Here is a 12,867-nt window from a genome sequence, read left to right as displayed (position 1 = left end):
AGTGGGCGTTTAGACATACTCCACGAGTTGCAATTTTGCTATTGATTTGACTTGAAAGACGTCAAATCTATTGTAGCCTTCTCTGTAAAGTGTGGTAATACTGAAGCAGAGGCTCTTGGAGTAAGTCCTGTGGTCAGTAACTACTTCTATTTTCTCACGGAGATTGTTTGTTAGATACCTTTGCTGTTTGATATATCCCTGACAAAGCCGACTGTGCAGTCCTAAAGGAATACTGCTGCTTGCGTGATGTGTGAGGCACGATACTCGCCTTGATTTTCACGAAAAAGCCGCGCAACTCACGGTGCATTTTGGCGTAGACTAACGGGTTAATGGCGCTGCCAAGGAACAGAATCAAGTTGGATAGCATGCGGGCCAAGTTGGTCTTCCCTGACTGATCGCTTACCGGGTACACCAATCCGACGACTATTGCTGGTAATGTAGTTGCAAAAAACAGTATCGTGATTACGATAAACATTCTGATGATCCGTTTGTTTTCTGCGTTTCGTCTCTTCATTGTTTCATTCTGAGAGTGCTTCAGATTGCTCCTCCGCAGTCGGTTAATGCATATGCCATACATGACACCTACTACCACCAAAGGAACGAGCCAGGCTGCACAGACCAGAATGCCTGAGTAAATGTCATAAACAAAGCCATGCATACCCAAGTCTTCGTTAAACTGAAACGTGTAGCTTGCCAGGAAAGCGACCAGCCATATAAGCAAAGATACGATCATTCTTCTTTTGTCTTTAATTCTGTGACTTGCAAATGGCCTAACTATTGCCCTAAAAACAAAAAACGGTTAGTAGGCAGAGGCAAAAAGAAAATCCGTGACGGTAATTCATGCTACTAATTTTATTGCATTTTATAACGTTCCTTATAAGAAAACTTACTATCTTCTTTGCCTTTATGATTCTTTTTAAAGAAATTCTTTAGCAACATTAACGATTATAACTACTTATGTGTTTGCTATATATATTATTCGAATAATAAGATACAGAAATAATAAGGTTGTTTATTGTTAGAAATGGGGGCCAGTCTTTCTTTTTTTTCTTTGCTGCTATTTAGAATTTGAATGAGAAATCGCCATTCCCGACATAATTTTGTGGATTTTTTCAAATTGACAGTTTCCATAAGGGCTTGTTCTTTTTTCAATAAGGGCTGGTTTTGTCTTGTCGTTAAAATGTGTCTGCTGAATAGCCTGGTTGAAAGAGTCGTTGAATTTTTCATAATATCCTATGGTTCCAATTTTGATATCATTATCAATTTCATAGTACTTTTCCTTTGCTTCAGATTTCGTGAATGTGAAATGTCGTTGGATGGCTTATATTGTTTGCAATATGGCAATGCTGCAAATGTTCTTCTTCGTTCCTTCTGAGTGCGTCTAATCTAAGAAGTTCATTCACCAAGCAGACAGTATCTAGTGGCGAATTCGTAGCGTTTGTTTGGTGAAGAACATCGAATAGAATCATTTTGTTGCATGCCTTAACTACTGTTAACAATTTTTATTACCACTATCCTAACCAGCATATTGTTTTCTTTTTGTGCTCATCTTATATCTAAGAGAAGGAAAAAGCTAGTAAATTTTATGAACTGTGCGACAATGTCACAAATACCAAAAGCAAGACGTTTGTCACAAATACCCATATTTATGTGCTACCAGATTATTGGCTACATCTTTTGATCATTAGGTCGCACCTACCTTATTTCTTATTTATATTTCATTTATCTCAATGTTTATATATAATGAAAAACCTACTTCGGACAAGGCTAATTTGAATAGTTTGAGCAGTCTTACCAGTATCGATCGACGGATATAGCAGCTAGTGTCCACGATGAAATGGCCATAATAGCACCAATGATAAGAAGAATTACATAGGTGCTGGTTTGATCAAACTCCCATTTGGTATACGGACATGTAAAGGAGATAATACTTTCTAGAGGACCAGCAACACAAGCAATCAGGTCAGCAAGAGACAGGGATATAAGAAAAATGTCCGTTTTTGTACGGCGACCCTTTTGGCCTACAAAAGAGACTAATGTTAGGATAAACACGCTTTTCAGGAAAATAGTCCTAGCGGCAAGCGGGACTTTTTTTGCCATTTAATGGCTCATCTCAAAATGCTCAGGCACCGCGGAGAAGAGGGGGCTGGGAGGCTATACCCCCTCCCTCCCGCCAATTTTTGCCGAAAATGCAAAAAATCCCCAATGAATCCCCGGTCAAGCAAAATCTTATTCGGTTTTAGCCCCTCCCCCCTCATTTTTTATACCCCCATGCTTTTTTCAACCCTCCGCGGTGCCTGATGCTAACATCTTATATTGCGTTTTGTTTACAACATGCCTTTCGCTTTTTCATGTACAGTATTTAAACCAGAATACGAAAAACTATCCCTATCAGACATATTTCAACTGCTATATAATATGTTAATTACAGTAAATAACTAGTTACTTAAGGTATAGTTCGCCTATATCAATTTCGCATTCTAGACTTTCTTTCGCCTTAAATTTCTCGACGGCTCAACCATTTTTCTTTTGAAATCTAAGTCGTTGAGAATTTTAAGGGCCGAGTTAAAGAGTTATTATTGATGCACATACCAAAAAACAAGCCAACAGCGCCATTTGCAAGCGCCCCGAAAAGAAGCACCAGAGAGCAAACTGTAATGACCGAAATCTGTCCAATGCCAGAAAGGCTCCCCGAACTGCAAACGCCGACCACGCAAGGAGCTTTGTAATTATCGTGGATGTTTTGGTATGTTGCATTCAGAATGCATGGATAGTCTTCGTGTTTCAACGGAGATTGGCCAATCCTTTTGCAAGAATGACTGATGATTTCTAGCAAGTTCTGCTCTAAATTTCCAACGTAACACTCATGGAAAGTGCTATTGTATAGTAAAACGAATTTGTACATAATTGTCCTTTAGTCTTGTATTATACCACGTAAATTCACGAATATGATAACAAATTTGATGGTATTGGCCCTGCAAGTGTTACTCTTTGATCCAAGACATGATACCCCCAAGAGAGCTCAAATGGTACCAGCAGTATCTAACTTTTTTCCTTCTGATATCTATAGGCAGCTTCTGAATCTAAGTGTTCTAGTCAAAGGCTTGGTGAGGTCGAAGTTTGTGATGTCATTAGTGCCAGCCTCCCGATAAAATTAATCAATTACAAACCTAGTGATGTATCTGCTTCCAACTTCCGACTATCTTCTTTCGCTACTCGTACTGAACCTTAGGCGAGATGATACAATACACAAGCAGCTATAATGAAGCATGCATTTAAACTAAATGGAAGTAAAGTGCAAAGGCAATTTGTCGAGTGTCATTGTATTTCAACCTAGTAGCAAGATATACACCTTCATTGAATGGGAAGCAGCTGTTTAATTAGCGGCATATTTGAATAACCAATTCATCGGTTACGTTCTTCTTATTGTCTTTGTTTTTACTTTGATTAAAGGGGAATACTTTAATAAACTGAATTGTAAATTTATCGTAAAAAAACTCCGTGAATTAAGCCCGGATGTCAATAGCTTTTATATGCAAATATAGCATTTTTGCCTTCAATGCGGAAATTTATTCGATGAAGAATAGAACGTGATATTTTGAATGAAGTATTTGCTTTTTACCGCTCGCTTTGCGTAGATGTAGCTCAACAAACTTGCAATTTACCGACAACAAATTCGTTCAATTAACTTATTGTTCCTTATTTAAAACACTTGTGAATTGAATCAGTGGTGTCATCTTCATTTCAGTGATGACTTTACAATAGCAAAGAATTTCGCAAAGAAGAATAACTACCGCAGAAAAATTGCTAAAGAAAGAAGTATTTGCATATCATCGGAAAGATTCTCACGAATCACGCGATTTACGCTTTTAATTATTTCTTATGTTTTAGTGGAAAAGCAGAATATGATGTTTCTAGAGTTATCCTGAAGGTTGGGAACTTAAAATTGCAAAGGAAAAATGTTTTGGCTTTTGACAAATGAGCTTGGTATTTCACTTAACATGCAACCCAGAGATGTTCACTATGTTCAGAGCAAGGTTGTCCTCTGAAGGATTCTGCCTACCACAACAGCACAAGACGATGTCAGTGATGACAGGGTCCCTTTCTACCACTTTAAATGTGATATGTTACAAAGTTAGGACTCTGTAAAGTGGAACTAAGATCAGGCTTATTTGTTGAAAGCAATACCAACATAAAGTGCCTAAAGCGATTTGCAGGGCCTGTTAAGTATGCATACCCTTATATGCATAACCCATAGATAACGGGCGTTATATGCATAACCCGGGGCGTTAATTAAATTGTTTAGTTTTTTGGGTGGGCATTAATTGGAAAAGGGCGTTTATTAGGAAGTGGGCGTTAATTCAAAAATTCCGGAAAGCAAATTTGTGTACCTTATCCTCTGAATTTCTTCAAAGAATCTCAGAAAAATTATACAACGGAGAAAATAGAACAACGGAGAAACAACCACACACCAATTTATCAAACATTTTTATAACAAAATAAATGAATACCAAATAATTCTCACGATGGTAGTACTAATCTATACAAAGATCTTCATCACTTTCACGGTCAGAGTCGATCTAATTTTGTGGATCATTAACGCCGTCTTTGGTGCGTACATTGGCGTTAAATAGAAAGGGTGCGTTAAAAAGGAAGTGGGCCTTAATCAACTTCTTTAGCTTTTAAGGTAGGCGTTTATTGGTAAGCGTTGTTATGAAGGAAGAGGACGTTAAATAGATCAAATACGGTATATGTATTGTGTTCAAGTGCGGTATAGAAGCTGGAATACCCGTGCTACTAGGCAGTTCAATTGTCAATATGCATGCTCATACCTATGTAATCTCGCCAAAACGCAATTCCAATTACAGTGTCACTGGCATAGATACGGGGGGGTCAGTGGGGGACAAAAGAACCCTTGTAAAGCTTAATTATCCACTGGAAGGTCGTTACCGGTTATGAACATCAGACAGCACTTCAACACCTTCTGTAGACAACTGACGTCATGTGTGGTGTTCCACAGGGCTTATTTCTTGGTCCCCTGCTATTTGTAATCTATATCAATGATCTCTCTTTAACTCTGTAAAATTGTAACACCATCTTTGCAGATGACACCCTTTTTTACTATGCATAAAAGTTTTGATAATCTCGTGCCATACCGTACAACTTAACATGTATCTTCACGAGAAAGCAATACTTTCAAATTAGATTACACTGGTTGTAATTCACACCAACTTTACTTAGACTACTTCTGTATTGTGAGATCTTACTTATTTTAAGGCGATCCCAAGAATCATGTCTTCCTCAAATTTATCGAAATTCATCCTCGAATGTTTGAAGAAATACTCTCTTTAACTTTCTTTAACTTTTCAAAGCTGGTAACGATATATTTTACATTTTATTGCATGTAATCTTTTAACTAAAACTTCTTGTGATCCTATAGTGTCTCTCTTTTCAAATGTCCGCTTGCGAGGAAAAGAATGAAAATTTCTTGCCTATTTTTCTAAATAATTTCGTGTTCTTCCAATGCTACAGAAATCTAAAGGGTGGATATCAACCACGCGACACAATTCGCGCGGTAAATAGGTCCCATGGCTCGATCTGCTGGACTGGAAGCCGATCTTTCGTAAACATAAACTCGGACTTCTTACGTTATATTCTAGAGGTTGGCTTAGTATTTTTTCCATATGCATCAGGAATGTGTCCTTGCTGTATGTCTTCGTAGAATGTAGCAGAATTCGTAGCTTCAACCTACCGTGCGTTATTTGTTTTGAAGTAACTCTATGGCTCTTTAGACAACCACATTTTAGTTGTTAATAAAGCGCATTTAAGCGCAGAGTACAATCCGCCCAAGCAAATCTTGGTGTAGGTAGGGCTTTCTTCGACAACCCATCCCATTTTAGTTATGAACCGTCTTGAAGTTGCTAACTGGAGCGCAGGCTACCGTAAAACCTGAGCGAATTGAAGAAAGAAAATATCATTTAGAAAATACAAAATGCTTATACTCAGACCATTCAACGTTGCATCTTTCCTATTTAATGATAATCTATTTCTATCAGCGCAAGAAAGTTGTTATATTCCTTAAATTGACATGAAAAAGAAGAAGAATACTTCTTTTCGCTTTCGAATCACAACCGTAAACAATAGATCACGAATACAAAGAATACAAACAAAAGGTCTTCGCTGCACAGGCAGTCTATGATCAGTTTATACATGGTATATATACACTTTGTTACATCATATTGAGTGATGTTTTCTGTAAAATATGTTTGATTGAGCGGATTGTCCAAAACGTACAGTCGGTCTACGTGCTTGTTTCGGCCAAGCATTACCCCTTTTTCTGATTCCTGTTCGTTCCTGTGTCCGCGCTTGTAGTAGCTTAAGAATGACATAGAAATAACTTTAGGCTCAGAATCGCAAACTTGTAAGAATATAAAGGCTAAGCAAAAGTTTAGGTATTCTTAAAAAAGTGTTTATTTGAAAGTTATATTTTCTTACAACTTGCTTATGAACCCCTTTTTGTGCTTACAAGACCTTGTCGTACCCTTCCAAATAGCACTGCTGCCAATAAACTTCTATTGGTTTTCCTGAATATTTCTTCATATGTTTTCATAAGCAGTGCTTTTGCGTATTATAACTGTGATTCGGAGAATGGTATAAGATTGGCTTGAATGTTCCTAGAAAAAATGATGTAGCCTAACGATGTCATTTATCTTCCTGAAAAGCTTGCCTTAGTTCTTTGTTCGCTTTTATACATCACAAGAGACGCACTATTGTCACATAATTAATCGCTTTAATTAACTATACAAACAATTCTTCATATAATAAACTTCTCAAATATTTTTCACATTTGACCCACTGTCTACCCGAATATTGACGGTCTTATGGCCGTCTTTAGAAAATCAGCTTAGAGCGTCCTTATATATTTTTCCTAGCCTTTAGTTTGTCGTTTTAAAAGCTGCATCACCTGTTTTTTCTTTATTTATTATTCTTATTTTCTTGATGTTGTTTCATGAATTCAGGGGTACTGTCTTTTCAACTCAATCTAGTGATCAATCTTTATCGATCAACTTTTGGAAATCGTCTAGAATCTTTGATAGTAATACTACCAACTATTCCTTTGTATGGATGAAGGAAAGGTCACAATAGCAAACTGCTCGACGGACTCCGATCGATGGAATTCTTGCGATGAAAAGTCGATAGAATCGCATCAAGGAAATCCTGATAAAGAGTTATGCTCAAAACGTCGTACCTAATATTCATTTCTTGTACAAAGTCGTTATTTTATTGCAACAAATTTTGTTCATTTTCGACGTACAACACGCAGAACTTAATTGATTATCAAATAAAGAACCCTGCAACAAACTGAGAACAAACAACAATATACACATGTAAATAAATGGCTAATATTTCTCCTCGACATACGGGGCTTCAGCAAATAAAAACCCTTCCTTTGTTTGCATTGAAACTTCATTGACCCACCGATAAGTAGAAATTTTTATTAAAAAAACGAAAACAACTTTTTTCTCCACACAAAGTAAGTCATTTAAGGAAAGACTACCGTAAATCTAAACCCTACCTAAAAAACCATTTTTGGAAATAGGTTTTAACCATTTATTTACAGAAAAAATCCCATGGGGGCTTATTCAAGGGAAGCATAAATGAATAGTGATATCTTATTTCAAGAAAGCCCCCTGAAGGCAATAGCTTTACAGTATTACTTTCTTTGACTGGAGACCAAAAACCAAAATGCGACTTTTGTGATGATAAAAAATCATAATTTTTGTTAGATCTTCACACTTTTTGTAATTTTACAATTTATTTCATTGAGGAAATTATGTCTTTTTTGAGTCGATCTTTGAGGAAAGTACTAAACTTTGAAATAAGCACCCCCCCCCTTCTCGAATAAGCCCCCACCCGAAATTTGATTTTTGCAAATAAGCCCCAGGGGCTTATTCAAGAATTTATGATATTTCAACGCTAACTGTGGTTTGTGCCGAGGCATTTTGTCTCCGATTGTCTCGAATTCCAATCACTACACGCGTCTTCAGGTTACCAAAAGTTACTTGCCAGAAATGATTTTTCAATACTTATTTCTGAGATCTTACTTAAAATTTTACATCACATGCCGCACTAAAAGTTTGCTACAATGGTTGAAGGAGGGGATGGGGGCAGTTGGGTTGTCCTTTGCTTCTATGCACAATCCCAATAATTCTAATCTTTCTTTGTTACAGCTTATTAATATTTTCTATATTTTTATCTTCTAAAATTTTTAAAAAATATTAATATAAACAAAGTGGTTGTTATTATATAAACAATATATAACAATATATAACAAATATAAACAAGCGAGTGTAAACATTTTTCATCGTTTTGCATTTACCGAGAAGATTGCGTTTAGCGTGCTTATAGCCAAAGGACAGGTGATCTTGCCTACCAATTATTTTAAGCTCTCTTTTCTTTATATTTAAACAGTTTCAACAGTTAGTTAATTAATTCCTTGTAAGGTGGATTTGCGTATTGTTTTTCTGGTCAAAGAGTATAAAAGGTGAAATACAAATGAAAAGACTAGTTGAATTTTGATTTCCAATCTTGGTGAGGGAAAATAAGAAGAGAAAAGATGGAGTTTTCTAACAATTCTCTTTTAATGGAGAAGAATGTGACTGGGACTTTGATCACAAGTTCCAACATCAATGCAACTGTTTCGTGTCAGGTGACACAATATGACGAGAATGAGAAAATCATAATGCGAGTTTACTTGGTTATTGTATTTGTATTTGCAGCCCTTGGGAATGCCGTCACTTGCTGCATTTTAGGTATGAAAACACTATTTGCTCCAAAGACGTTAGGTTTTACCTGAAAGCTTCAAATACAGGATTTTCACTCGATCAATTGCACAACATTAGATAACTCGAAGTTAACAAATTAGTTATTTTTTTATTAATTATCTGTAGTACCATTTTGAATATGACTTAACACATCTGAAACTGTACCGCCCAAAATTTCTATTTTTTCTGTTATCCTGTGCCTTCTCTCTCCCACTTGTAAGCTTATCGTTGCCCAGAATATCTTTAAAGATTCTTGCACCCCTATAAATCCTATCTTAAAAATTGAACTATTATTTTTTCGTAGGAAAAAAGAAGTTTCAACGTGGTGGCGATGTCTTTGTGCTGTCTCTGGCTCTGTCCGACCTGATTTACACAATAAGCTTCCCGTTTATTTTCTTTTTACGAATGTCTGGTGTACAAATCCATCACACAGTTTACACGGCATCAAAGATCTTCATTTATGGCAGCATGGTAGTCACAACATACACACATGCTGTTATTTCCTGTGATCGATTCTGGTGAGTCGCATATCAACATACACTTGAACTTGCAATGACCTCAATAAGTCACTGCTTTAATTGTATAGAATTTCTCATTTGCAAACATTTTTGTTGATAGAATCCCGAAAGAAAAAAGCGATGTTGCCCTCGAGTTGTAGGCACCTACGGCTCAGATAGATGGTACCAGACCTGTCATTTTTTCCGAAATCGATAAGCAAATAGAAAACTTTAGCCACTGCACCATTATCTGTTCACATTTACCCATTTCAACGAGGAACAATTTCAAATCCTCTCCCTGCAGTTTGCTCGTAGTTTGCTCGTAGAACAATCTAAAATTTTTGAAGAATTTACTTCGACATCGTGCCTGAAATAAAATCGTTTGTTGAATAGGTATTGAAAATATTGTTTAGTGAGTGAGTACCGATTGCTTTGACTGCTTGTGTTGTAAGTAATTGATTCAAGAAGATAGCGAGATTTTTGCGTTGCTTTGTTATCAAATGGCAGATTTTGGCGAGAAATCTCAGAGTTTTACCGTAATTTATTTTCTAGGGCCATTGCGAAGCCTTTTCAAGCAAGAAGAATTACAAAGGGAAAGAAACTTCTTGCCTGTTCCTTGGTTTGGCTGTTTGGGTTTCTCTTTTCACCACTGTTTTTACTTCAGACAGCAGCCCTGACAACCCGTTCCCAAATCGTTCAGCTGGTGAGGTGCTGCATAGGGTGGGTCATGCCATTGGTTATCATGTGTGTCTTCTACATCAGATGTGCCATTGCGCTCTCAGCACGAAACGTACCATCAAACTCGGGAGCCAACAAAAGATTCAAGGATGCAAGGAAGATCACAAAGATGTTTTTTGTTATCGTCCTGCTGTATTGTATTCTTACGATGCCCATCGTTATGAGTCTGTTGGTCAGAGCAGTTGATTTCTTGGTGTCCGATTTTGAAGGAATACGCTGTGGAGATTATTCTCTTTTGATGCGTGTGCTAACACATCTAAGTGTCTTCAACGGATGTGTGAATCCAATAATCTACGCAAGAAATCATCCAGACATAAGGAGGTTTTTTAAAGGCGTTTTTGAAGCTTGCTTCTGTCAACGCCAAACTAATAGCTTGTCATTTCATAAAGGTACAGAGATCAGAAGTTCTTCTTCAAAAGAGTCAAAAATACAAGACGATTAATCAATACCTGTGATATGTAATTACACTCGGTTTCTTTTGCTTTCATTGTAAAATTTACTGGCTGTGATTATAAGCTTGGAAAAAACCAATTTTTAGCTGACTATTCTTTGAACTATAAGTTGACGCCAAAAATAAACAAGGTTTCCTTAGCTGTCTTTAATCTTATCGTATTTTCAATTCTCCAGTTTTTTCTGCATTTGTAAGTAGCTTTTGCAACAATTCCAAAATTCCATACCACAAGAACCAAACGTTTTATTGCTCATTTCTCTTCTTTGTATTGAGTTTTCGTCCTCATTTAATATCAGAAAACCATTAAATGGTTTGTACAAACCTCCAAAGTTTGTAATTGAAAACGGAAATTACGTTGCAAGAATTAAGCAAAGTTTTTTTATTAACTTCGTCAATATTTTTGTGAAAAGTTAATCCAATCCATCTTCCTTTAAGAACTGTGATTGAACTAGACACCTTAAACGTCAGTATCAGCGATATGTGATTTCCTGTGTTAATACACTAGTGCTGCTGCCTGAATTCAGCACTCATATCTCACCTCTATATCACCACAAAAGGAGTTTATTGGATATACAAGTAGCTAAAACTTTGTAATTGATGTATTGGTAGCAATAATTAAGCCTGTATGATTGATGTATGGGTAGCAAAATGGGGAAGCATAATGAAATTTTATTTAAGGTTTGGGATCGGCATTTTAGAAATCATTTAAAAACGATAATAATACTTGAAGTTATATTTGAGCAACTGTATAATCTTATATGATAACTGTCATTATAATATGATACTATATGATACAATATTGTAGACAAATGTATTACAAAGTAATGAGCATGTATTTGCAATGAAAAAATGTTAGCTATTTGGCTTTGCTTAGTTGCTGCGTATAACTGCAAAAAAGTTTCCTTGCAGACAGTTGTGCCTGGTCTGGAAGCAAATGGGACTGCCTTTTATTATTTACTGCTTGACACCTCCTAAGTCAGATGATTGATTGATTATGCTAATTTATTTGGCTACAAATAGAAGATAAAATAAGTAGTTCTGAAAATATTGTTGCTGGTTGTCAAAAAGCCACAGTTAGACAATAAAAAATGAATTGATGAATTTGACAATAAATTGGAGGATTTTTTATTCCTTTAGCCTTGTTTGACATAACATTTTATGATGATATTTAATTTGGATTTTTATATACAGTAAATTGAAGAACGGAGCTTCGACATAATTTATTATTTTAAATCAGATTATAGATAAGTATGAAAACAAGCTTCTTAAAGCCTACAACTTAAATGCACAAGTGATATTACGAAAATTATTGGTGCAGGATGAATTACAAAGTATGCTGTTGCTATTTTATGAATTAAAATGTTCTTTGTCAGGGTAGGAAAATAATTTAATATCTGTTAGTTAGAGAATGAAGCTAGAAATTCTGAATCCGAGTACACGAGAGAAAAGTAAAACCATAGGCTTTGTTTAACTGGAGTCGAGCACTGGGACATTTTGGATGACTTGGTATTTTTCTTGAACTTGATAAAATTTTTTTGCAATTTTGGAAATATTTTCTCCTAAAAACGCTTGCATGAATTCGGTATCGCTCCATTGGCAGCAAATACTTTAAACTTGAACAACAGTTTTGAAATTACTTGAATTTCAATCTATGATAAAAATTTCCAACGAGAACTAAAATTGTTGTTTTTTACATGTTTATATGTCAATTGTTTCATGTTTTTGTGCATCTCTGTAATCTTAGCTGCTCTGACCATTTACATCAATTTTGCATTTACATTCTTGCTGCCTTTATCTGTTAATAAAACAAGTTTTCGTGGCACTTACCTTCGTGGTATGGATAAATTAAACAGTAAAACATAGTTAGGATTGTCTCTGTTTAAATTTAAAGAGTTATTTCTAGCTTTTTGTTTGGTGATAAAAAAGATTTATCTCGATATTTTGAGAGACCGTAACAATCTGCAAATGCTACATTTGATTTTGCTATTTAAACAAGGCAGTGAGCTTTCTCTCAAAAACAGTAAATGTTACTAAAAAAATCCTCTTTCTCTAAAAAATTAAAATTGTCGAAGATGTCATTTGAACCAGTTCAGTATAATCCAGTTCAGTTTCCCAATTCAAATTTCTGTGCCTTTTTACAAATGAACTCTGACGATAAAGTGTCATTAAAGCTACATTAAGTAACTTAACCTAATCTTTTATCAACGTGAATTTAATAAACGAGGTATATTATATCACAGAATTGAAAGTGCTTTTCAAATAATACGGAAAAATGTTTCCCATAAAATTGTGTTCTTCAGTATTTGGGGGACGGGGATGGACCACGAACTACCTACCAAGCACTGGTGCTCTTTCA

The 12,867-nt window shown here is 35.8% G+C and overlaps 2 protein-coding genes across 2 annotated transcripts; one reads left to right on the top strand and one right to left on the bottom strand.

The window, feature by feature from the left end:
* Positions 1 to 20: 20 nt before the first annotated feature.
* On the bottom strand, positions 21 to 3,667 carry LOC135694665 (galanin receptor 2b-like). The gene is made up of 3 exons (XM_065213489.2): positions 2,593 to 3,667; positions 1,796 to 2,021; positions 21 to 782 (listed from the first exon to the last, which is right to left on the bottom strand). Exons 1-3 carry the CDS (start codon positions 2,903 to 2,905, stop codon positions 155 to 157), a joined length of 1,167 nt encoding a protein of 388 aa, XP_065069561.2. The 5' UTR covers positions 2,906 to 3,667; the 3' UTR covers positions 21 to 154.
* A 4,950-nt stretch (positions 3,668 to 8,617) lies between these two features.
* LOC135694667 (galanin receptor 2a) lies at positions 8,618 to 12,534 on the top strand. The gene is made up of 3 exons (XM_065213492.2): positions 8,618 to 8,813; positions 9,130 to 9,343; positions 9,875 to 12,534. The coding sequence occupies exons 1-3, from the start codon at positions 8,618 to 8,620 to the stop codon at positions 10,500 to 10,502; spliced, it is 1,038 nt and encodes a 345-aa protein (XP_065069564.2). The 3' UTR covers positions 10,503 to 12,534.
* The last annotated feature ends 333 nt before the right edge of the window (positions 12,535 to 12,867 follow it).

The sequence above is a fragment of the Rhopilema esculentum genome, chromosome 8 (assembly GCF_057945365.1).
Source record: "Rhopilema esculentum isolate cy_ngs chromosome 8, ASM5794536v1, whole genome shotgun sequence".
NCBI lineage: Eukaryota > Metazoa > Cnidaria > Scyphozoa > Rhizostomeae > Rhizostomatidae > Rhopilema > Rhopilema esculentum.
The sequence above is the reverse complement of the archived record's forward strand: the minus strand, read 5'-3'. Positions and strand labels throughout refer to the sequence as shown.

Bases quoted from the DNA above. Each gene is read 5' to 3' on its own strand.
- LOC135694665 (XM_065213489.2), bottom strand. From the start codon at position 2,905: ATGTACAAATTCGTTTTACTATACAATAGCACTTTCCATGAGTGTTAC. The intron at 2,022-2,592 runs GTATGTGCATCA...TCTCTTTTGTAG, and splicing joins CGCTGTTGGCTTGTTTTTTG to GCCAAAAGGGTCGCCGTACA. The intron at 783-1,795 runs GTAAGACTGCTC...TTTTGTTTTTAG, and splicing joins ATATCCGTCGATCGATACTG to GGCAATAGTTAGGCCATTTG.
- LOC135694667 (XM_065213492.2), top strand. From the start codon at position 8,618: ATGGAGTTTTCTAACAATTCTCTTTTAATGGAGAAGAATGTGACTGGG. The intron at 8,814-9,129 runs GTATGAAAACAC...ATTTTTTCGTAG, and splicing joins CGTCACTTGCTGCATTTTAG to GAAAAAAGAAGTTTCAACGT. The intron at 9,344-9,874 runs GTGAGTCGCATA...TTTATTTTCTAG, and splicing joins ATTTCCTGTGATCGATTCTG to GGCCATTGCGAAGCCTTTTC.